Source organism: Grammomys surdaster, unplaced genomic scaffold (assembly GCF_004785775.1).
Source record: "Grammomys surdaster isolate TR1022 unplaced genomic scaffold, NIH_TR_1.0 190, whole genome shotgun sequence".
In the NCBI taxonomy this organism is placed as follows: Eukaryota; Metazoa; Chordata; class Mammalia; order Rodentia; family Muridae; genus Grammomys; species Grammomys surdaster.
Window position 1 is genome coordinate 2,495,965 of NW_021604635.1, and position 25,721 is coordinate 2,521,685.

The 25,721-nt window shown below is 46.0% G+C and overlaps 1 protein-coding gene across 1 annotated transcript in view; it reads left to right on the top strand.

Annotated features, from left to right (window-relative positions):
• LOC114622640 overlaps positions 1 to 25,721 on the top strand; it is a 150,300-nt gene that overhangs the window by 84,101 nt on the left and 40,478 nt on the right. The window contains exons 28-36 of the mRNA XM_028769051.1: positions 4,396 to 4,513; positions 6,214 to 6,379; positions 8,836 to 8,974; positions 12,276 to 12,426; positions 15,092 to 15,187; positions 16,059 to 16,211; positions 21,960 to 22,192; positions 23,019 to 23,157; positions 24,173 to 24,293. Coding sequence (XP_028624884.1) covers positions 4,396 to 4,513; positions 6,214 to 6,379; positions 8,836 to 8,974; positions 12,276 to 12,426; positions 15,092 to 15,187; positions 16,059 to 16,211; positions 21,960 to 22,192; positions 23,019 to 23,157; positions 24,173 to 24,293 — 1,316 coding nt within the window. The remainder of the gene's footprint in view (positions 1 to 4,395; positions 4,514 to 6,213; positions 6,380 to 8,835; positions 8,975 to 12,275; positions 12,427 to 15,091; positions 15,188 to 16,058; positions 16,212 to 21,959; positions 22,193 to 23,018; positions 23,158 to 24,172; positions 24,294 to 25,721) is intronic.

A 25,721-nucleotide genomic window follows, 5' to 3' on the forward strand; every position in this document is an offset into this window, starting at 1 on the left:
TCCTTGACTACACAGAAAATTTAACACTAGCCTGGGCTATAAGACTGTCTCAACATAACCTCACTTCTGATCAAATAAAATAAATAAAATAAATAATTTTAAAAGTCAGGAAGACAGAGAGACACTGGAATCCAACATTCCATTCCAAGAGCACACCACTTACTGACCAATGGACAGGCTCAAGTGCTTTACCCCCAAAAGAGTCCCACCACCCTCCAGTAACTCCCCGATGGAGACCAGTCATCTCCATTCATGAAGTTCTTTCAGAGAAACACACTTAAACTCAGCCTAAGACATGGCATCCAGCCAAACAAAGGAGCAATGGAGATCCAGAGCCCGGGAATGAGATTTCACCAGCTCAGTCACCTAAGGTCTCAGGTGACCTTATCTTCAACCTCTGGACTTCCTCTCTCCTCAGGACTGAGGCAGGGAAGCGGTTCTCTGAGGTCAAGCATATGATAGTTCTGAGTGCAAAGGGAGCTAGAGCAAGGCCACGAGAAGCAGGCTTGCTGAGGAAGCACTCTCCCGAAAACGAGGCCGTTTCCATGACTGCTCACGAAGCATTAGCTGGAAGCCAGCACAGGGGTAAATGTATAGAGAAAAGAGGAGGCGCTGAGGATGGGAGAAGGGGCAGGAAAAAGAGGATCCTTGTGTCAGCCATAAGATAAGAGGCTGGGCTAGGCTGAAGATAACCTTCATTTTAAATGTCAGTTCCAACAATTTATCTGTGTCCCTGCTGAGGATTCTGAGAACTTCTGTCTATGAGAGTACGGTAATTGATTGACAATGTCTGCCGTGGTCAGAAGAGCCCCAGGAGCTGTGTTAGTTTAAAATTCCAAGAGGCAACTTAATCATTTAAAGGGTCTAATGTATTGTAGCTTAACAGAGCTCTCCCAAAGCCGGTTCTTTGTCAGAGAGGTGCTAACGGGAGCCCTCTTTCCATGAAGTCCCTTGTGGCTTCTGTTCCCATGATGATTCTGGAGGAGGCGAGAGTTTAGTGACCAGGATGTCATGCAGCTGCACTTTGAGGGGCAGGCTGATGGTGACAATGTTGGATGATGTCTCACTGTGTGACAAGGAGAGAGTCACTGTCATTGCAAACAGCTACTCTGTGAAAATTGCTACATCCCTTTTTCTGAGGGGGTGTGGCTTCATAGTGGGGTACAGGGAAAGCACAGGCTAGACCCAAGCCACTGCCTGCTGCCTCAGAGCACAACCCGAACATGAATATTTGGCAGTCCTACTAACTGCTGCACAACAATGAACCCATCATGGCCTTCCTCCAGCCAGGAGAAACAGATCGTAAGCACATTGTGATAAGGAGCAAAGTAAGGTAAACGTTTAATGAACATTCCGATCAAGAAATGCTCAGTAGTGGGACTGGAGAGATGGGTTAACAGCCTCTTCAGAGGACCCAGCACACACACAGCGGCTCACAGCCATCTGTAAGCCACTCCAGAGGATCTGCTGCCGACTTCTGGCCTCTAAGGGCCAGGCATGCATGTGGTACACACACATACATGTAGACAAAACACTCATACACAGAAAATAAAATTAAACAAACTTTTTTTTTTTTTTTTTAGTTCTTTCAAAACAGGGTTTCTCTGTGTAGCCCTGGCTGTCCTGGAACTCACTCTGTAGACCAGGCTGGCCTCGAACTCAGAAATCCGCCTGCCTCTGCCTCCCAAGTGCTGGGATTAAAGGCATGCGCCACCACTGCCTGACTTAAACAAACTTTTAAAAGAAAAGAAATAAACGCCCCTTGTTAAGGTGGTGGTCTGGATGCGCCATGTCCCCTGTCGACTCCGGGATTGAGCAGTTGCCCAGTTGGTAGCAATGTTTGCAGGGGTTTAGGTGGGGCAGCCTTGCTGGAGGGAGTAGTCACTGGTGGTGGGTTTTGAGACTATATAGCTTCACCCTGCCTGCTTCAGTTGGCTGCCTCTGCTTCCTGACTTGGATTGAGAATGTGAGCTCTCTGCTCCCTGTGTGGCCGCCCTTCATCCCCTACCATGATGGACTCTTACCTCACAGAACCAGATGGCAGGATAAGCATTCTCCCTTAAGTTGCCTTGGCTTTGGTGTTTGATCATAGCAACAAGAAAGCAACTAACAGGATTTCCAAAGACTGCGGAGATAAAAACAGGAGAGAGGGAGGCCTCAAAGAAGACTACTCTGAGTCTGGATGGCTTGTAGACTAAGACCCTAGGTGGGCAGAGAAAGGAGATTCAGCAGGAAACATCTGAAATGTTATCATCTGAATGTTATCAGTCATGAGGATATGTGACGCAGGCTGACTGACTTCTGCCTGTAACCAGGAGGTAAGAGAATACAGTGGCAGTACAGAGGGATGGGCAAGGTCCAGGAAATTCACATCTGTCTTCCAGGCCACAGAAAAGGATCAATATAGTTCTCAGTGAAATGACTTGGGAGGTTCCTTAAATTGTCTAGGAGGTAAAGTCAGTGGGGCTGGGTGCCAAATCTAATTTGGAACCAAAGAAGAGGGCGGGCCGAGGATGTCGCCCCAAGTCCCTTAGCTCAGGTGAGTGAATGGTGGCTGTGCCTTTCTTTCTTTTCTAATTTATTATTACTGAGTGTGAGACGCACATGCTAAGGCTCTCATGGAAGTCATGAGTGTGAGGGACGCACATGCTAAGGCTCTCATGGAAGTCATGAGTGTGAGGGATGCACATGCTAAGACTCTCATGGAAGTCATGAGTGTGAGGAACGCACATGCTAAGGCTCTCATGGAAGTCATGAGTGTAAGTGAGTCACATGCTAAGGCTCTCATGGAAGTCACGAGTATGAGGGACGCACATGCTAAGGCTCTCATGGAAGTCATGAGTGTGAGGGACACATATGCTAAGACTCTCATGGAAGTCAGAGGAAACCCTGCTGGATTGCTTCTTTCCTTCTACCATCCTGAGGCAGTTCTGTCTTGTTTCTGCCACACTATGTATCTGGGCTAGCTGGCCCACCAGCTTCTAGACAATTCTCTTGGTCTGCTTGTTACCTCGCTGGAGGAATGCTGGGATTACAGATGCATGCCATGAATCTGGTGGGATTTTTTTCCTGTGGGATTAGGGAGGGGATTTAGGTCATCACACATGAATGGCAAGTGCTTTTACCTGCTGAGCCATCTCAAAAGGAATTGATTAGAGCTGCAGGGATGGCTTACTGGTTAAAGGCACTTGTTGCTCTTACAGAGGACATGAATTCAGTTCCTAACACCTACACAGTGGCTCAGGACCACCGATAACTCCAGTTCCAGGGGCCTGCATGCCCTACTCTGGCCTCTATGGGTATCAGCCATGCATGTGGTACATATACATACACTCAGACAAAACACTCAACTCACATGCATACAACAAAATAAATATATTTTTAAAAATTTAAAGGCATTGGTTAATGGAAAATTCAAGAAGGCTACACAGGAAGCCACTAGGGAGGGTCCCATGAGGTTTCAAGGGTGTGGGTGACATTCTGTTAGGCCAGGTTCCTGGGTTTCTGTGCATGCTTAAACCAGACAAATACAGATATACATCTGTCTATAAGTCTACAGCAAAGAGACGGTCAAACAGTGATGTGATGTCTGAAAGAAGCAAAAGAAGGCAAAGACTAGGGTCTGGGATCTGCACAAGAAAGGATTAAAATACCAACATGCCACTCAAAATAACAGTGGACGCTCCAGAAGACCAGATCCCACGGCCTGAAGTGGTCCAGCCACACTTCCCTCCTCTCCTCCCTTCCTCCTCCCAGCCAGTCTCCTGTTCTCCCTTCCGTCTCCAGGCCCCACCGGGGCCCCAAACCACTTTCTTCTAATGACCTGCGTCTTCTGAAGGAAGTTATATGTCAGCCTCCTTTTCCCAGGCTGACTGCTGCGTCTGTATCATTATGCCCTTATCATTAGATTTAATGGAAACACGTCGGCCAGGGAAGGAAAACAGAGCTGATGTCTAAGGGGACTCTAGAGCTAGGCAGATAAGCGTTTAAAGGCTAACTTTGCCTCAGGAGCTGTCAGGCAGGGCCTACCTCCCTCCTCAAACCTCAATATCCTCAGCTGTGAAACAAGGACAAAAATAGATGGTCAAGACATCAGGTGTCATAAAATATGTAGCACTCTGTGTGAGGCCACCATCTAATTTCTTTCCTTCCTTACCACAGGTTCCCTTCCTCCTTACCCACGCCTTCCTCCCTCCCACACAGCTCAGGCTAAAATCAGCCCTTCTGCTCTTTTTCCTGTTGAGTTATTTATAAGTTATTCTGGCCACCTGGGAACCATAGGCTGCTCCCGGGGCTTGGGTGCTGGGCCTGCGGTGGCCCCTCACACGGGGCATGCCTCTGGCTTGGTGGGATGTTGTCTGTGCTATGGGTCTTCCCTTTTCTCTCACACGGCAGGAGGTTTCAGCCTCGGCCTCGAAGTCTGCTGTCCGCTGATGGAAGAATCTTCCTCAATTTATGGTTTATTCCCCATCCATCTGAGGTGCTGTTTATGTTCAAAACTCTGCCAGAAGAGGTTTGTCGTGGTTTTGTTTCTGTTTTGGGGTTTTGGGAATTGGCCACGTTTTAGGCTCTTGGTTCATCACATGGAGAGAGTGAGTTTTTCCTATGGTATCCAATCACCAGCATCTCCTCACAGCTCCTGATACTTTGCTGCTTGTTACAGTTTCTCTTGCCCATGAGACTCATTTCATGAGTTTTATTTTTTTTCCAGGTCATTGGTGAACACTAATTTGGGCTTTCAATATTCCTCATTCATTCTGTTTCCTCCCAGCCCGTCAACAAAACCCCATTTTTGTTAGCCCTGAAGCTAACCAAAGATGCTAGCCTCTCGGCTGTGTTTTGTTTGCTTTTGAGACAGTCTCCTGATACAGCCCAGGCTGATCTTGAACATGAGAGTCCCCTGCTTGCCCTTCCTAAGACTGGCAGGGTTACAGTATGCAACACTGTGTCTTCTCCAGCTTCCCAGGACTGGTAGGATTATACTGTCAAAACTGTATCCGGCTGCCTACTGGGTTTTTGGTTTTGGTTTTGTTTTAATCATTTTTAGGAGTCACACTAGTAAGCCCCGTCTGAGCATCCACCACCAAGACATGGGTGTTTATAGTCTTAAAGAAAATTCAGAATACTCCCCAAATGCTGTATTCAGCGTCACAGTTCAGCAACAGATTCCACTAGATGGAATTCACTATCTAGGCCAGGTTGGCCTTGAACATGTGTCAATCCTGCTGCCTGTGTCATCCAAGTGTCTGATAACAGGTTTGTGCCACCACATCTTACAAGCTGCAATTTTGAAGGGTTTGGCCTCTGTGAGAAAATTGGTGTGGAAATAAAAACCTTTGCTGAACTGTGACGCTGAATACAGCATTTGGAGAATCTTCTGAATTTCCTTTCAGACTACAAACAGCCATGTCTCAGTTCTAGATGCTCAAAACAGTGCTTCCTGAATGAGAGTCCCTGCTGAGAGTGTGACTCATTGACACTCAGAAATAAGCATTCTGTAATGTGTTCACAACTGTCATGACTTTACACAAACAGAAACACGGTGCTTTCACCCCCACAGCATTGGGCCCACAGAGAGAGAGGGAGAGAGAGAGAGACAGAGAGACAGAGAGACAGAGAGACAGAGAGATAGACAGAGACAGAGAGACAGAGAGATAGACAGAGACAGAGAGAGACAGACAGAGACAGAGAGATAGACAGAGACAGAGAGATAGAGACAGAGAGAGATAGACAGAGACAGAGACAGAGAGATCTGGGGTGGCTGGCGGTCATTTTATCGAAAGCACACACACTTGGTGCAGGCAGGTGCCTCTGTCAAGAGAGGGCAATGTTCAAGGTTTGCTGTTTTATTTCCCTGGACTCACTGCGAAACTGTATACTTAAGAGAGATCAGTGCTGTGTACCACAGCTCCTGTGCTCTAAACCACTAATCCAATATAGATACTCTAAGTCACTTATGACAGTTAAGGTTGACAGAGGCTCTATGTAGATAAAGGAGATACATTGTTCCACGTCACGTAAGGCACTTGAGCATGTGCACATGATGTGTCACAGCATCCTGAGGCCAAGGATACAGTATCCATGGGGCCTCCCATGGATACTGAGGGACCACTGTATGCTTGTGTGAATGTATTTCTCTAGTCACACTCAAGTGCTGCATAGGCCTCTTAGGAAGTTCCTAAAACCGGTTCCTTGTCTTGCTTTTATCCACAGGAAGCGTTTAGAGCCCTAAAACTGACTCTGCAGCTCGTAGCTCCTCTCCACGACATTGTAGCCTACATTTTCAGTTTTGCCAAACTTGGCAACTGCCCAGCGTGCTTCGACCTTCCTCTAAGTCCAAACCCTTTAAGGAAAGACTGGGGAGGAGCCGAGGGCATTGGTAAGTAACCAACAGCCATTATTAGAATCACCAGACCTGTTGAGTGGCGATTCTAAGAAGTGGTTAATATTGGAAACCCAGAAGTAGATCTCCTTGTGACAGCAATAGGAAGGACTCAGGAAACACCCTGTTATAAACTGTCCCCAGTGTACACTCTGCTCATCAGCTCCACAGTCACAGGCTCACCAGAAGGTATACCGAGTCAGACGTCCAGAGACCCAGCGGACCTGGGCTCTGCCACTCGATGTGAGGCACTCTATTCTCTACAGCTCTTTGACCATCTATGAAACGGGTGATGTCTCTGTTAGGTTTCAAATTCAGAACCCCTAACCCTAACTCTAACCCTGTTAGTATACAGGCAATTCCACTAGCCTGATCTCAGCGACCTAGCAACTGCTTACGTCATCACCTGGCTACACCAGGTGGGTGTGCTCTGGATAAAATGACCGCCAGCCACCCCAGATCTCTCTCTCTCTCTCTCTCTCTCTCTCTCTCTCTCTCTCTCTCTCTCTGTGTGTCTGTCTCTGTCTGTCTCTGTCTGTCTTTGTCTGTCTCTGCCTCAACCTTCCGGTTGTGACTTAAAGAAACACGTTTGAAAGGGACCCTGGAGCTGGTGACTAGCAGGTTTGCATTGTGCTAATTCACACAGAAGAAATTTGGAGCACAGGCAAAGGCAGAGTGGTGCTGTTGGAGGATGCTGAATGCCTAGCTGAGGTAAAGAGACAGGAAGAAGGCTGACGTGGGTACCACCTCAGTGAGAAGCTTGGTGCTGTCACAAGCTAATGATCTCAGCTGGACACAAGCAAGTCCCAAAGCCACGTCAACTGTCCTTATTAATACAGAACATGCTGAGCTGCATACTTGTATGGGGGATGCTGGGACACTGTGGCTTCTGGGTTTCAGAGAGTCAGGAGGAAGGAAGATGGGCAACGAAAAATGTCTATCCTGATCCTAGAGTCTGTGACAGCCAGAGCCTCGTTTCCAGTTGACTCCTGCCCCAGAAGTCCTTTAGCAGCCGGGCAAGAGTCCCATTTACTCTAACTCTAATCAGTGGAAAAAACACTGAAGGTCTCCCTGGTTAGACAGAGAGAAGACACCACCAAGGCCATCAGGCCTTGTGGTGCTGAAGACCACTGAGGACCTAGTTCTAAATGCAGAAAGTCAAGTCCTTGCTGCTGGTGGGCCACAGCCCTGGACTTTATGGAACTCAGGTTTTCCAAGGTGTCAATTAGAGGCTGCATACTTTAATTGTTGCAAGTGAAGGAGAAAAAATGTGCTCAGGGGAATATGTGCAAAGTTTTGCATACTCTGATTTGCTGAAAATAGATGAAGAGCAAATTAGGTGAAAATGAAAAAAACTTCCACTAAGATAATCACCCTCCTAAGAAGGCTGCTTAGCTCCTGCCTCAGATCCCAGAGGAGGCAGAAACCAAGGCGGGAGGTGCAGTTGAGTTGGGCTTTTATTGGTGGTAGATAGGATGACTTTTGTGGACTTCCAGACTTTAAAATATTTTGTAAAGTTCTAGATATGAGCTTCTGAGCCCTCCCCTATGACCAAGGGAAGCCAGCATAACAAACTGAGCTTCTGTGGACCTTGCTGAATTCTCTCCTTTCCTGACAACCGGCCTTTCCCTTCGGATCACTGTGAAGCATGGGGCGGGGTGGGGGTGTTTATGAGAGCACCCCGTCACTGCCCTGAGCAATGCCTGTCTTGGGCTGCCCACAGAGGAACAGTGACCACAGCTTTACAGTCTCTCCTCTCCCAGGGTAGAAAGCTGTCACCCCCTCAGCGGATATTGACAGACGTTCTTTTGGACAGCTGATATTCAGATAGCCCTGAAAACACTGGCCTGACGGCTCCCTGCGTGTTTGTATTTTGCTGAGCACTCCTATTTCATCTGAGTCCTTCCCTCCTTGATCCAAGGGCAGAAGGCCAGGTGCAGGCCAGGTTCCTCAACCCAGCCCGAGTGCTCCAAAAAGCTATTGTTTCCTGTTTCATCTGTGGATCCTTTCCTTGTAGCAAAGGTTCAGTTCCTGAAATGGCTCGAATCTTCTAGAAGTTTGTATATGGCTATGTATATACACATATGTGTGTACAAGTTCTATCGGACAGTAACTTGAAGTCCCTAGTGCGGATTCTGAGGACCTCCTCATCCCAGGCCATTTCTTTCTCCTTCTGTTTTGAGACCATGGCTTTGCCCATCTCAAATTTTCAATGGTATGTTCTTACTGAGCTAAAGCCAGGGTGTTTCTATCTCCCAGAGGGAGGAAGGAAGGGAAGCTAAATCAAACCTTGGTTTCTAGAGCTGCTGGTCTTGCAAAACATATAATTAGCACGTCCACAAACAAAGGAAGTCTGTTTGGGTGACAAGTTGGTTCTGGAGGTGAAAGACAAGTCTGATGGGTTGGCAATCTGTATTTCACACTATCTGACTTCAGTGTTGCCTGCTTTCTAGGGACTGAACTTCAAGAGCTGCAGAAAATGATTGACAGTCTCCAGAGCCCCCAGGACCCGAGTCAGGTGGCCCAGGCCCTCCTCCTCCGCAGGGAGGTGACACTGCTGCAGTTTGATGCAGCCGTGAGACATCTCCTCCGGTAAGGGCTAGAGAAGTGCTGTTCCTGCCAACTAGATTCTGCTGAGCAGGTGCCTGCCGGGGGCCCCATTCAGGGAGGCCGAGGTTAGCAAGATTAGATAACCAGCCGAAAATAGAAAATAGGGTTGCAGATAGATCCGGCGCTCTGGCTACCAAACAGTTCTTGCAAAGCCTGTGTGTGCTTGTTTGTGAAGTCTGCCCTGGTGTTCCTGAGAGTTTTCGAGACAGTTTTCAAACAGACTGTATAACAACCGCTACTTTTAATCTCCAGTTTGCATCATAGGGATTAGAGCTTTTGTATTTCTGAAGATTGTTATTCTGAAGAGTTCATTTCTCCTTTTCTACTCTAAAGGGACAGCTTTCACTGATAATCTAAAGCTCCCAGGACTGGCTACAGGAGGTGATTTTTAAATAAACTCTACCTTGATCTTGTAGGAAGCATCTCAAGTTTGCTGTATACAGAAGTTTCCTTTGACTGATTAGTCAGGATTCTAATGAATTTGGATTCCAGTTAGATTAATATTCATGTCCCAAAAAGTGTTTTGTATGAGAAAGAGTCGGTCAGAGAACCCCTAAATTTGTGTACGTTGGGGGGGATTACCTGTTGTTTTTAATGAATTGGGCTGAAGACCCCTGGATTTGTGTACGTGTGGGGGTGGAGGGGTGGCCTGTTGTTTAAAGGCAGCAACAACAAAACACTAGAATCTTGCTGTTATACCTCAGGAAATCCTGAAACTCACCAAGTAGCCAAAGCAGGCCTTGAACCTGGGATCTCCCTCTTAGCCTCCTGAGTGGTCAGCCTACTCACCAGTCCAACTTTAATTATCCTTTTGTTTTGTTTTGAAAGAAAGTCTTAATTTCTTCTTGATCTGGAACTTGCTCTGTAAACAGGGCAGCCTTGAGCTTGAACCAGTCTTCTAGTGCTCAGGTGACAGTCGCGGGCCTCCTCAGCCCCAACCAGCTCCAATTGCTCTTAAATTACCAAAACCTACGAAGGAACAGGAGCCATGCAGTGGGAGAAATTATTCCCAGCCACTCTGCGCCTGTACCTGTGACTTGTGCTGAATGTGTTTCTGTGAGAACAGGCTGCTTTCTCTGCCATCACTTTAAGCAAGCGTATAGATGGTGTGTGTATAGGGCACATGTACCTTACCCTGCCACAGAGAGGACACTGGGAAGCAGCTCTACCGTGCTGGGCTCTGTGGTGAAGGAAGATGATAGCCTGTGGGAGGTTTCTTTTTATCTCAGGCAGTTCCCAGCTCACTACTGTGTACGTTCTAGCCATGGCTACACTTGGTATATTGAGTTTTCCCTGGAAAGCTGATTCTCACTGAGAAATCACACGGAAGTTAAAAGAAACAGGGAAATACATTTTCATCCTAAGTAGAGAACAACTCTGAGATTTAGCTCGGTGGTAGACTACATGTTAGCATGTTCAGGGCCAATACAGGCGCATATGTGCATACACACACACGCGCACACACATACACACATGCACACACAACACACACAGCATGCACACATACACACATACACACACACACAAGCACCAACAATCAGTGGTTTAATTGACTTCTTTAGTGTTCCACTATTAACTATATCAGTTCCTACTTCTGCTGCAGCAAAAATATTTTACTTTTCAATGCCACATTATTGAGTCGCAAATGGGTTTAAAAGTGTCCACCCTGGAATTTCAAGCCATTCATTCATTCACTCACTCACTTATTCATTCATTCATTTTTAGCTGCCTCCTATTCACTCTACTAGTGAGGAAAAGATTCAACTGTAGGTTATGTGACGGCTGAACAAATGTCAGTAAACACGGGGACAGATGAGATCAATAGCAAATCGTGAGTGCTGTGTCCTCACGTCCAGGAGGGGGCATCCTGCAGGCCATGTCAGGCCATGGATGAACACAGTAAACACACAGGACAGAGTGGGGCAGGCCCTGCAGTATAAGAGGGTGTGGTACTCCCTGGTTACCAGGGAGGACATGATCCATTTGTTTGCCTAGCTCCAGGGTCTGGCAGGAGCAGAGCTGTTGCTCAGGGACAATGGAAAGGTCACAGCTCCCTTTGATAAGGAGTGTGGGTGGACACGGGAACCTTATCCTGGAAGAAGAGAAGAAGCTACAGTTACGCTCTTCAAGGCCTACCAGGTGTCAAGTCAACTCTTACTACTGGACCATAATTTTAGAGCTCACACCCCACCCCCAACATTTTTGCTCACTCCTCTCAGGCAGCCTGAGCTCTAAGGGGTGCGATCAAGGGAATCTGGAAGTCGGAGGGGAGTAACCACTTCGCTCACCTCTGTTGTGGGGTTTTAGGTCTACCCTGACCTCTCAAGGCTAGTGTCCCGTTCCACACCCCTCACAGATATTCAGTGGTGGGGCTCAGATGCTCCTAAGTGTCTCCGACGTGCCCAGGGTCTACTAACTCCCCAGCTCTGTCAACTGACAATTCCCTCAGTGTGACGAATCTCCTTTCTCTTTGGTGCCTGGTTTGTTGGTCTCCACGGAAGACGTTGTTTCTCCAAGATACCGTCCCCTAATTTATCCTGTGTCGGCACTTTTCCTAGACATCCTTTAGATGCTGAAGGAGTTTAGCTGAAATCTAGAAAGTCTTTACTTCCTTGTTAGTCTTATTTCCTCTGGGGCAGGAAAATCACCCTGAATTATACCATATGCCTCTCATTCTTACATACGTTATAAATTTCATGCTCTCGTCTTCAGGGCTTTGAGGTTCTTGATGCACAAAACCAAATTTCGTTTCAATGAAACAAAAGCATTTTCTCTCTTACCCGTGGATCTTACTCAACCTAAAATTTGGTTTTATACATTTGAACTGTTACTTTAGCTATTAACTTTTTGAAAAACTCAACAAACAGCTAAATTGTTCTAATGCTAAAGATGTAATGTCCAGTCTTGCAGCTGTGTGGCTGATTACTTCAAGTTAGTATTAACTAAAATTAAGTAAAATTTAAAACTCAATCTCTCATTCACAAGAGCTACACTTCAAGTGTCCAACAGTATATAGCTAGCGCCTTATGAAACTTCCAGCCTTCCAGAAAATTCTATTAATATACTCTACTGATATCCTCGATTTCTCCCATTAATAATATAAACCACCCCCTCCCCAGAGAGCTAGAGACTGAAAGCGAAGGTCACCAAGGGGGCCGTGGCTGAGGAAGACACCTGTTACTCCCTCAGAATAGTCTCTTGCTACAGTAAGTTTGAGGAAAGTTCTGGGCTTTAGAAGCATAAGTAACCGTATTAAGCAAAAACTCACACCATATTTTGACAGAACACTTTTGGCAACGGGAAATGCTCCCGCCTACCAGTCTGTCACAGATGGTGCGTGCTATGGTTTGCCACCACTCAGCAACTCCCTCAGGAAGAGCATCTTTTCTTCCCAGCTCAGCCTGCCCCAGCCGCTGGATCCTAGGAGCCTCCAGGTGAGTCTCATGAGTGTTTTGTACCCATGAAGAACGTGTGGGACACGGGCACGTCGGCTCTGCGTTTCCGTTTGGCTTCCATTTTGCAGGGTCTTTGTACTTTAATGACCCTCGGTCTTCTTTGGCACTCACTCACACTCACTCACACACTCACTCACTCACTCACTCAGTCACTCACACAGGAAGCCATGGGGACCTGTGAACAGTACTTATCCCCAGTCAGGGTCTTTTCTGCAAATGTTCAATGGGATGACTGGCTGGCAACAGCCTGTCTACTCACAGCTGGGGTGGGGGTGGGGGTGGGGGTGAGGAACAAACAAACAAAGGAACAAAACAAACAACCAAAAGGCTCAATCTTTTCTTGTTGAGGTTTGGGTCTTTTGCTATGTATTGTAATGCTAAATACTGGTCCCCAAGGCCTGGTCGCTCCCAGGGATGAGAGAATCTTCAGGGAGACTCAAATAATGTTTGTAACCTTGCCCCTCAAGTTATCCCTGATTCATGAATAAAGACACCTACAGCCTATAGCTGGGCAGAAGAGGGTGGAGGTGGGGTACGGGGTGTGTGTGTGTGGAGTGTTGGTTCCCCAGCTTGGGGTCTGAGGAGAACCATGAGAGACAAAAAGAAGGTGGAGAGTAGGGGAAACAGCCATGGGGTAGGTGAGTCATGAAAACGTGGCCATTGAGGGCTGGCCAGTTACAGTTAAGAGCTGCCCAGATGGAACATGGCACATTAGAACTCTGGGTTATTAATGGGGAAGTAAACATGCTAGCATAGAGGGTAGACATCTGTGCAGCTCTCATAATGCTTATCGTAAATATAAAGGTTGTGTGTGTGTCTTTATCTGAGATCTAGAGTGAGGTAGAAAGTCTGATTTGAGATTAACTGTGTTCGGCAACATTTTCTATTGGGTAAATAATGATGCAAATATTATGTATAAATAGGTCAGTCACTGGGCCTTGAGTTGCCCTGGTTACAACATGTGTTATCAAATGTAATCCTAGCAACTATGACTACTCCCAGGCAGGAGCACTATCCAGCTCTAGAGAGGTCAAAGTTCAGAAAAGCCAGGGATCACACCACACCCAGCAGTCATTTTATCCAGCTCTACAGAGGTCAAAGTTTGAGAAAGCCAGAGATGGATCCTGGAGAAGAGTCAAAGTAGAGTCAGGCTCCAAGCCTGCTCCTTTTGCCATATGCACAAGCCGTCCCTCAGCTTAACGAAGACCATAAGCAGTCATTATCGTGCTCAGGCTCTGAGTCAGGAAGCTTGGACCAGGTCAGGAGGGAGCGCTGGCTTAGGGTTTCTCTGCGTGGCTGCAACCATGATGCTGGCCATCCCTGAAGAGTGTCATCTCGGGGCATGACTGAGAAGTTTGCTTCCAGTCTCCTTCACCAGCTCTCAGAAGCTGTCAGGAGAGCCACACCCAAGATGGTTCCCACAGGCTTCTCTACAGAACTTTCTCACAACATGGAAAATGGCTTTCCCAGGGCAGGCACCCCAAGAGGGAGAACCCAAAGTACCACCCACGGGCTTTGCATGACCTGACTCTAGAACTGACGCTGTCATTTCTGCTATGTCCTGCTCACTGGCACTCAGTCATTACGTCTAGTCACATTCAAAGGGATAATGAAAAATCATCCCTCCCTCTTCCTGCTCCCACATATTACCCCCACAACCCCCAGAGTGTCATGTAATCCAAGCTGATCTATTAGGTAGTCAAATTATGACTTTGAATTCCTATTTCTCCTGTCTCTGCCCCGCAAGTGCTAAGATTACGAGTGTGTACCTAACTCTAAGTAAGCCCTAAGCACTATCTCCTGCTAGAATGAGTGTGTGTACATAGCTTTAAAATCATCTTACAAGACTGCTACTTAAACATTATAAATGATCCAACGCCAATCCCAAACAAGTCCCCTTCTTCCATGCCACTTGACACTGTCCCCTGGCCCAGTCCTTAAACCTCTTTTAGAGCCATAAGACAGGTCTTGTGTATCTATAGACGGCATTTAACTAAGTTTACTGTCATTGCTTAAAAACATGCCTCCTCGGTGTTGTGTTATTCCAGAACTTCTCTTGTTTTGTTTCTTTTGAGACAGACTCTCCCTGTCCAGCTCAGTGGTTCTCAGCCTTCCTAATGCCACGCCCCTTTAATATGGTTCCTCAGGCCACAGTGACCCCAACCACCAAAGTATCTCCTTTGCTACTGCATAGCTGTAACTTTTCGGATGTTATGAACTGTAATATAAGTATCTGATATACAGGATATCTGATATGTAATCCCTGTGAAAGGGTCCTTCGACCCCGGGTTGAGAATCACAGGTCTAACTAAAGCTGGTCTCCAACATGCAGTCCTCCTGCATCAGCCTCTCAAGTGCTGGGCTTCCAGGTGTGTGTCACCACAATCCCCTTGTTCTGGAACTTTAGACCTTGGTACTCCCTGTTTATACTGAAACCATTTCAGCAAAACCAAGGAAAAGAGTAGTGATCATTGCTACTCTTCCCTCTGTGTCACCGGGCGTGCTCCAATGGGAAGTCTTTCTGTAGATGAAGTGAGTCGTGGGAGTAGGCTCTGAGGCACAGATGCAGAAATCTTGCTCATGTGTAAACATCTTCATCTGAGGGGTGCATGAGGCCATTGTCGATTCTGTTCCTCTCTTTTAGGCGTGTGCGCTGTTCCCGTGGAGGGCCTTTCTGGAAGATGGCGGGTCATTTCCAGTTATAAGCAGCATCCCGGACACCCTAGAGTACGAGATGCAGGTAGATCTGTCTTCCCATTTGTTGGAGAGAAAACCACACACATGCCACAGAGCAGGGCATTGCAGGTTCATGCACTAGCCAGTGGTCGCTTATAAGATAAATGCGTCTTTAACCGTGAAGCTGTAACAGGAGTGAGTCATATTCTCTTATTGCAGAGAAAGCCATGCTCTCAGCAGCTGTTGGCCTTTTCTGCAAACTCAGCCGCAGTTCCCAGGACGGTAATGACCTAGAGGAGCGGCCACTCATCTGGAGTCACCATCTAAGCCTCTTAGAGAAGCTGCCCCAGTGACACTCAGAGGCGTAGACACCTGACCTGGGATGAGAACACCCCAGGCAGGAGTGAGGAGGGAAGTCCCTAGAGTTGTTCTTATGATGCTTCTTTAAATTCTTTTAAATTGTTTTGGGAAAAATATGTTTTCTCATGATTAAGTAAACGTGTGTGTGTGTGTGTGTGTGTGTGTGTGTGTGTGTGTGTGTGTATTAAAACCAACACAAAAACTCAACTAGTTGGGGCGGGGTAAGACTGGCCATACATTGATGGATGTAACTGTAGTCATTTTGTTAACATTTGTGTATGTTCAAAATCCTCCATAAGTAGAAAGATTTTTCTTTTAAGCTGTAAAAGCAGGAGGGATTTAAAGGAAACTAGGATTATTCTATCCTTCATTCAGTGTTTCTATGTAAAGTTGGGAAACTTGCTACTCAAAACTCTACACAAGAAGGACTTTAGAACTGTTACTCTGATTTTTATGGCTGTTTTTATTAGGGTAAGGGTTATAAACATAGTTGCACTTAACATTTTTTTTTCTTCAAAACCATGTATAAAGGTTATGTAGGCCTCTTCAAAATGGGAAAGTATCTTTGTTTTTAGATGTGTCTCTGTGGGCTAAGTGACCGTGACCGCAAAGTGGCCCATGGAGAGCTGGTGGGAGTGCAGATGCTAATGGAAGATGTACTTCTGAGCAGCTGTCACGTGATCAGGAAGGCTGCTACTGAGCGGCAAGCTGCACCGGACCACACACAGGTATTCCTTGCACGTGAGCTACAGAGTTGCTGGTGCTGCACTATGCTGAAGAGCCTCCCTGTTTTCAGAGACGGACTGGAGGGCTATCTTACCCATCCATTCCCAGTAGCAGAGGACCAGAAGCTGAGAGATAGCAAAATTGAAGTAGCTGAGGCTTTCTACTCAGAACCTGCCCCTCTGACATACTTCCTCCAGCAAAGCCAGACCTCCTAAACCTCTCCGAACAATGCTACCCTTTATGGACATGTGTTTAAAATGCCTGAGCTATGGGAGCCATCTCTCATTCAAACTGTGGTAGAGGCTCCATGAACTAAGGAAAAGAAAGGGGGGGTAACAGCCACTAGGGCTGGTTCATGTTCTTGAGGGATGTGCTGTTCCTCAGAATTTCTGCTGTACCTGCTTCTCCTCTCTCCCCTAGAATTCTAACCTCTAATAGTGTTACTGCCTGCCTAGTAGTTTAAATACCCAGTTACAATTTATGTAGGCATATATGGAAAACAAAGAAGCCAAAACCGTGTAGGAGCCTCCACCCACTAGTGCTGCAGGCTGGATGAGGGTCCCATGACACCAGCTCAGTAGACTGTTTCCCAGGAGGAAAGCCTCTGTGTACCACCCTCTGAGCATCCCACAACAAAATCACAGTAGCCATTTGACAGGGCTGAGATGCAGTCTTAGGGCGGTTTCAATGTCAATTCCCTGATGACCAAAGATAACAAACACTTTTAAGTATGTTTATTGGTCGTTTGTATTTCTTCTTGGGGAGTTCTTTGGTGTTAGTAAACTCAGCTTTTTTTGACTGGGTTAGTTTTCTTGATTTGTTTGTTTTTCTTTTTTATACTTTATTTTCTTGCGTGTGTGTGTGTGTTGTGTGTATGTGTGTGTATGTGTCTGTGTGTTGTGTGTGTGTGTGTCTGTTCTTCCGCTGCATCTGTGAAGGTGCCTGCAGAGGTTGAAGGCAGTGTCAGATCTCTTGCAGTTGGAGTTGCAGGCTGTTGTAAGCCACCCTATCTGGGTGCTGGGGACCAAACTCGCTGGGGTCCTCCACAGGAGGAGCAGTGGCATCTCAACAGTGAGCCATCTGTCCATCTCCAGCACACTGCCTTAAATGTGAGCTGGATTACATCACATATTGCTAGAGCCCCTCAATGCTTCCAAATGCTCAGAACAGAGCTCAAAGGCCTAACAGGCTGTCCTCTTCAATTCCTCCCCGCCCTCCTTTCTCAGCCTCTCTCCTTTAGGCCTGTGCATCAGGCACCGACTGAACCTTTGTGAGGCCAGGCCCTGCAGTTGGACACAGCAATCCTCAGTGCAGGGTCAGCCCTGTCTTGCAGACATCTCCTCCAAACCACTCTCTTTAGAACATCTTCTCTTCTGCCTTCCAGGTGAGGCTTGCCTGCAGAGGGTTCCTGTCATTGTGACTGGTTGTCCCACTGTCCAGGACTTAAGTTAGAGAAGAAGTGCATGCATGTGCACATGCGCACACACACACATACACATACATTTACACACATACACATATACATATATACATATACATATATACACACAAAGACAGACATATACAAATATATACATACACACATGCACACATACAAACATATACATGCATACCTATGCACATGTATACATGCACACATACATACACATGTATACACACATATACCCACATATACATACATATATGCATACACATATATTATACATATACATACAAACATACATGGACACACATATGCATACACACATATACATACGTGTACAAACATATACATACATACATACATGGACACACATATACATGGACACATATCATATATACATATATACATATACACATACATACACACATACATACATGCACACACATATATACACATACATACAGATCTACAACACGTATATATACACATATACACACATATTCATACATATATACATACACATACATACATAGACACACATGCATACCCATATACATGCACACATACAAACATACACACGCACACACATATCCACATACATATAGACATGCATTTGCATATATACGACACATTCATATACACACATATATACATATACACATATACACACACATATATAGACATTACATATACACACACATACATACATACACACATTCATACAGACCTACACACACATACATGCATTTAAAATAACACAAGATCACTGATCTTCTACAGCAGGTAACTTAGAAGGAAGCAGCTCAGCTCAGGTAAGGGCTGCAGCCAATCACCTGGGCCCTCAGACACAGGCTCTGCCACTCAGCTATGTGAACAGACGGTCTCCTTGGCCTTTGTAAAGTAAAAACAAGACAATGGAGAAAAGCAAAACCACACTCTTATTCTGAAGAAGGAGAGGCTAGAGGTTTCCCAATAGAGTTCCCTTAGGTTCTCTTGGCTAAAACTGAGTCATGAGTCAATTTCAGGTCAGGCGGTGGGAAGGGCATAGACATGTCACCTAACTTAATGCTGCTTAATTGGATGTTTCACCCTGAGGGATCATTTGCAAAGTTAGGTGAGCATCAAGTGGCACCAAGACCAGGAAGCGTCCTGGGCCCAGGGCTGTCGATTGCTGCTCTCTGACCCTGTTCTGGGTGAGTTGTCCCTGCTTTACCCCTTACTTCCCTCCCACAATCTTTTTACAAAAGGATTTGTTTATTTGATTTTGTATATATGGCTTTGCCTATGTGTGTGCATGTGGATCATATATGTGCCTGGTGCCCAGAGAGGCCAGGAGGGGACATCAGATCCCCTAGACCTGGAGTTACAGACAGCTATAAGCTGCTGTGTGGATGCTGGGAGCTAATCCTGGCCCTTTGCAGGAGCAGTCAGTGTTCTGAACTACAGTCATCTCTCCAGTTCCCTCTGCAGTATTCTGTATCCTATCTGCTAGTCCATGTCCTGTCCTTTAAAGTGTTTAGATATAAGGCTGGAGAGATGGCTCAGCAGTTAAGAGCACTTGCTGCTCTTCTAGAGGACCCACGTTTGATTCCCAGCACCCATGTCAGGCAGCTCACAACTGTCTGTAACTGCAGCTCTGTTCAGATCCAGCACAGCTGGCCTCCACAGACTCCTGTACCCATGTTCACATACTGTCCACCACACAGACACATAATTAAAAATAAAAATAAATCTTTTTCCCCTTTGGTTTTTCAAGACAGGGTTTCTATGTTTAGCCCTAGCTATACTGGATTAGTGCATAAACTATTCAGTTAGTGAAGAGGTAAAACTCAGTCTGAAGCCCCACAGCTTCTGAGAGCCTGTTCCAACTGCACAGAAGTTTGTTGTGATGCACAGACTTTGAGCCTGGCCAATTTTGGTATCTGACTTTTTTTTTTAATTTCCAAGTTTTCTTTTTAAATAAAGCTTATAAAAATAAAATATGTAGAGCTGGTTACCTTTAATACAAATATATTAAGAAGTAAATCTGTTCGACGCTTTTCACTTTAGTTGGTTTTATTTTGTGGGGTGTGTGCTGCTGAGTTCAAAGTCAGGGCCTCAAGGATGGTAGACTCGCATGGGCTGCATCCCCGAGCCCTTGGGATCCGGTTTCGTTTAGAAGTAGCTATTTATAGGGAGCAGGAAACACTAGAATCTGCACTGCTTGTGAGCCAAACCTCTGAGCATCCATGGCAGCCATGCTACAGGTACCATGACCTCTCGGGGCCACGGTCTCCTAAACTCTAAGAGGAGAGATTGACCCAGAGTCTTTAAAATTGTGTCCCAGGGAGGCCCAAGTTTCCTCTAAGACAGCAATTTCTGAGCTGTGGGGACCAATCATGTATTCTGCTGGCTGCCTGCTCTATGTGACTGTTTTTGACCTTGATGGCTCAGACTTCATTTGATAAAAGGGTTCTGAGAATTAAAACAGGGAAAAGACATCTGGAAGTTCATAGGCTGATTGCCAAGAAGGCTGCACAGCTGAGCAGTTGTAGCTGTGTGCCGATGACACGTTGCTCCCTGGACACCAGTTCTTCCTGACTCTCTCTGACCAACACTTTCTCTGGCAGACTTGCCTTCCTTTAGTTGTGTGAATAACACGGATGTAGGGTCCAATTACACCAGGTTGCTCTTCCAGTTTCTAGTCAGGAAAGCTGAGGGTTTAAGGTTCTGCAGCCTGAATGCTAGAGGCCACAGGCTTTATCATCTGGCTTGAAGAAAAAGGAGACACAGCCAGGAAGCAGCTGAACTCACACTCCCCCTTCCCCCCATCCCCCTACCCTACCACCACCCCGTCCCACCCACCCAGTGTCTTTCCGGCTCTGTGTGTCCCAGGACTTCCTAGCACCCTCTGATGCTGTGTTTCCTTCACAACTACTAGGACAACTATTTATTTAAGGAGAGCGTCAATGAGCAAATAAACAAATCCTAATTTTAAAGCAAAACTGCAGGCTGAGGCAGGAGGATCACCACACATTTGCAACCAGTCTGAGTTACAAAGTGAGTGCCAGAGCATCCAGGGCTACCAAAACCCTGTCTTAAGTAATGTGAGCATTGAATAGTAAATCCAAACAAAAAGTTTTCCGTTTTACTTTTAAAGGATAGAAGTTATCTGATTCCCTGAGCTGGAGTTATAGGAAGTTGTTGACAGCCAGGCGAGGAAAACTGAGTTCTTTCTAATGCATAACACGGGTAAACTCTCCAAAGAAAAGTTATGTTACAGCTCCATCGTAGAGGGTAGGGAAGACTGAAGTCTTAAGTATGTTTAACACCCTTCCTTTCCCTTTTCTTCTTTCTTTCTCTCTTTCTTTCTTCCTTCCTTCCTTCCTTCCTTCCTTCCTTTCTTTTCTTTCTTTCTCTCTTTCTTTCTTTCTTTCTCCCTCTCATTCTCTCTCTTTCTCTCTCTCTCTTTCTTTCTTTCTAACAACATTTTAATGATTTATTTTATTTTCTGTGCTTGAGTGTTTGTCTGTATGTCTGTATGTACCTGATACCCAGGGAAGTCACCCCTGGAACTGGAGTTACGGATGGCCGTGAGTCACCTTGTGGGTGCTGGGACCGAGAGCCAGGTCTTCTACATGGGCAACAAGTGATCTTGACCATTGAGCTGGTTAGCCTCACTTTATGTTTTTGAAGATTTATTTCTATTTATATGTAGGGGGTGTGCCACCTTATGTTCAGGGGTGGTCAGTTATTGTGGTCAGGAGAGAGTGGCAGATCCACTGAGCTGGAGGCATAAGGAGTTGCCACCCATCTGACGTGGGTGCTAGGACTTGAACCCAGGTGCTCTGGAAGAGCAACAGCCGCTCGGCTGTGAGCTTGCTCTCCAGGACCAGCTACATACTTTCCTGTTTTCTCCTTACCTCCTTCCCTAATCTTTTTTTTTTTTCCTTTAGAAAGATTCTGGTTTGGGAAGGTAGAGATTCAAAGCCAAGTGTGGTGTCTCACACATGTAATCCTAGCACTGGAAATGGAAGATGGACCGTCAAGGGGCCAAGGTTGTCCTTGGCTATGTAATTAGTTTGAGGCCTGCTACATTAGACCTTGTCTTCAAAAGCTAAAAATGAAAAAAAAAACCAATGGTCCAAATTGTGAACAGGAAGCTGAGACAGCTGTTTCTACCCTGTCTGTTCAGCAAGGATATTCAGCCATCTGGAACTTTTTTTTTTCCTACAAATGGTACAGGCCAGCAAACAGTTTCTCCTGGATGTTATTTAGCATGGGTTACATATAAAAACGTATCCCATCTTGAGCAACAATTGATAAGGGATTTCTGTCATATTTTCAGCCAGACTGGTCCAAACTTCCAGGACCCTGCCCAAATCAGTTGGGAAGTGACCCAAAGGCCTCTGCTTTGCTAGAGGGCCCATGTGATGTAGTGATGTCCCTGGCTCTGCTGAAATCCTTCCTCATCTTGTGGAAGCAGCTGGAGGTGCTGAAGGAACACTGGGGCCGACTCAAGCTTCAGGGGCAGGACATCAACTCTGCCCCACTCCACAGACAGTTCTCAGAGCTCTATGAGTGAGTGTCTGCTGGGATGGAATTCATGTCAGTGGATAGAGCCTGGGGTTCCAGGGTTCTCCCCTTTCACTGAGAGAGATTCCATTTAGGACTCTGGCAACACCCAGCTCCACTGGGTCAGGTGACAGCTAGAAATATTCTCCACAATAGCGCTATAAGGAAAAGCTATTCCCTGTTAACTGTGGGAAGAGCTAGATTCCACTGGATTGTCCTGTTTATCACGAATAGTCCCCAGAGTCTGTTGCTTGGAATTTATACTTACCAAGCTACTTGATATTGATTGTGAGCTTTTTAGCTCATAGGATAGCCTGCTCTGCAGGTTGGGTCACCTCTAACCCCACTGCTGAGCCTCAATGCTTGAGGTGTTACAGCCAGAGGGTGACATGGCACACATGACGTAAGGGCCTTAGGTCCAAAGGGCGCCACAGACCTTGGCTCCTAGTGGCATCCATGAGGGCTTAGCTGGCAGGAAAGGCACGCTGCTCTTCCCACGGGCCTGTTCCAACTGAGGCCCCACTCCAGGAGACCTCGCTAACCTTGGCTTTGACACATTCAGAATTGTCTGTCCTGGAAGTTACTGAGGTCAGGTTCCCTATTAACTACAAAACGAGAAGCGTTGCCAACATCTTGAAGCACAAAGACAACAGTTACATGTACTTAATAAAAAATGGCCTTGGGATTTAATATTGACCAAAGGAGTGGCGGATTTAGTTGTTGATGTGTCTATAAAGGGTCTGGATGACAGGAAACTGAAAATGACTGACAGAGAATCTGAATGAGAAGGAAATATGTTTATTTGCTGATTTCTGTCTCTTTTCTTTGATAGAGCTGACATTTTCTACCCCAGCATGAAAGCTCTGGCCAGGCAGATGGACAAAGAAGATGAATTTGAAGAACTTATAATAAGAAACCAATCTATCCTTCCCCCAAAGGGAGCCTCAGAAATTGAAATAAAAACTCAGCAGGTACACAGCTCTCTTCAATTGGCCTTCTGAAAAGTTGCCTCTGACATTGGCCTGTGAAACTGCAGTAAACATAAAAGGTGTTTTCTTCAAGTTGGGGTGAAGGAGGGGGGACTCTTAAAGGTATATGGCCTTAGAGTAATCGAGGAACTGCCCCTGAATGAATGTCTCCATTCTGTACGTCTAGGGTCTTCCTAGTCTCATTTTCCTCAGACTGATATGCTGTATTATAAGGAACATGACAGAACATATAATTCTATCTTAAATATAAAATCCAACCTGTGCCCATCCTCAGAGAAGTGAAATATTGAACATTTTGAAGAGGCTTTTCCCAGAAAAAGAAAGTATAGTTTTCACACTGGCTTGGGTGTGTGCTGAGTAATTATTCACTCACCATGCTCACCCTGATCAGGGGACCCAGGGCCTCTGGCTGTCCAAGAAGAGAAGTCACTGAGCAATGGGCAATGTCAGTGTTAACGCCGTATATGCTTCAGGGGATCAAGCACACTGCTTATGCTTCTGAACCTGTTCCTCCGGGGCACCTCTGTTGCTGCCACAGAGAGGAGTAGGCTCCGCAAGCATCGTGGGTGGAGGGCAGCTCACAGCGGTTGGAGCAGCATCTCTTGTGATCTGTCAGCTTTCAGTCTTCTCAAGAGATCATCCTTGGTGTGTAAACTGGCTTTCAGACTCTTATTAAAGTAAAAGCTCATGAGATTCCTGGTGTCATTTAGAGATCACCAAAGGGCATGAGGTCACCTGGAATACAGAACGCCTTGTGATGTAGTAAACCATAGTAAGAAGGGTTATAATTCATCGATCAGGACGAGGACCGTGAAAAAAAAATGTTAGTATGCAAAGCGATTGATCCTGGGGTAGAACTTATGGTCTCAAAAGGCACTCTTCCCAGAGAACGGGGCTGAGGGGGAGGACAAACCCAAAGCCCCTCGCCAGGTATTGCTGTTGGGAGCTGAGTATACAGATTAACTGGAGTGTGACTCTCAACCTATGCAAATTCCAGCTTCGGAAACTTCTGGAAAGTTTAGAAATTCACATGATCCATGAAGTATTGAGAAAAGTTAATAGAGAGATGACACTGTTCCTATCAGAAAAGTCCAAGGAGGAGTCTACCCTCCCAACAGGTAATATATGCTTGTTTTACTACTTGGAAAACTAACTTTTTTTTTCAGAATGCAAAGTGTCTGTGGTAGTGGAAAGGGTACCATCCCATGCTACCCCCCCAAACCTGAAGAGCTTGCTTATCTTTTAGGGACTGCTGCTCAGTTAAAGACAAATGCTCGACTCCTCTAGAAAAAAAAAAGATTTCAGGATGAGCTGGTATAAAACAGTGTTTATTAAGAGGTATTTATTAAGAGGATGTTATCATAGTTAGAATGGAGGTGACAGAGAGAGCATGGCTGAGAGAGTCACAGTCGCTGCCTCGCAGTCACTCTGTGCACTGCTCTCTGAGCCACTATCTTGACAATGCAAGCATGATCGATCATAGGCTGGCTCCTGCAGAGTGGATATGGTCATGGCTGCTAGGTTAGAGCCCTAGGTCCAAGGGATGCAGGAAGAGAGTTAAGATGTCTCTAACGATGAACAAGGGGTTAGTCTTGTCTTATGAGAGTTCCAGAAAACACCCGGGAAAAGTGTAAGGCCACACTGGAAGGTCACATGGGCCTAGTTCTTAGCATGTTCATTCCATTTTGACATTCTTCTCTATAGAAAAGGAATATTGTCTCTATGTTTATAACCTTCACAGTGCATGTTCCTGATTGTGCTGAGATTCCTTTTAAGTTTATCCTAGGATGCTGGGAACTGAACTTGGATCCTCTAAAGAGCAATAAGGGCTTTTAACTACCGAGTCGTCTCTCCCCAGCTCCAGCAGTTCTGAATTCTCAGCTGGTGAGAGGCTTCAAGCAGACCCTGGAGTGAGGGTGCCTTCCCCTTCCTGTGTGTCCCTCTATCTTGAATCACACGTTATCAATGTATTCATACTCAGCAATGTATGACATTGTGGACAATGGCAGTGCCTTACATCTGTAATCCCCACACTGGGGAGGCTGAGGTAGGACATCCAGGAGCTGAGGCCCGTCTGAGTTTGATAGTGAATTCCAGGTTAGCATGCATGCGCGCGCGCACGGGTACACACACACACACACACACACACACACACACACTGCAATAAAGTAAGAATTTCAGTGGTAGAGTGCATACAGGGCATATATAAAGTAAATACAGGGTCCTCCTTTTGATTCCCAGTACCACAAAAACAAGCAAATCATAGGAAAAACGTTCTTTTACATCCTTGACCTAGAGAGAAATACTACTTATACTTAGTATATTTCTTCCCACTTATAAGGTTTTGTGTGTATTTGATTTTGTTTGCAAAGTTTCACTATGTAGCCCGGGCTGGTATCCTGCTTCAGCTGGGAGATGCTTGGCTCAGGTTTTACCTCCTGGCCAAGATGTGATATCTGGGTCTGACAGCGGACTTGTGCTGAACCGGGAGTGGGGCTGTGGGTGGAGCCGTGGATGGGGCTGTGGGTGGAGCTGTGGATGGGGCT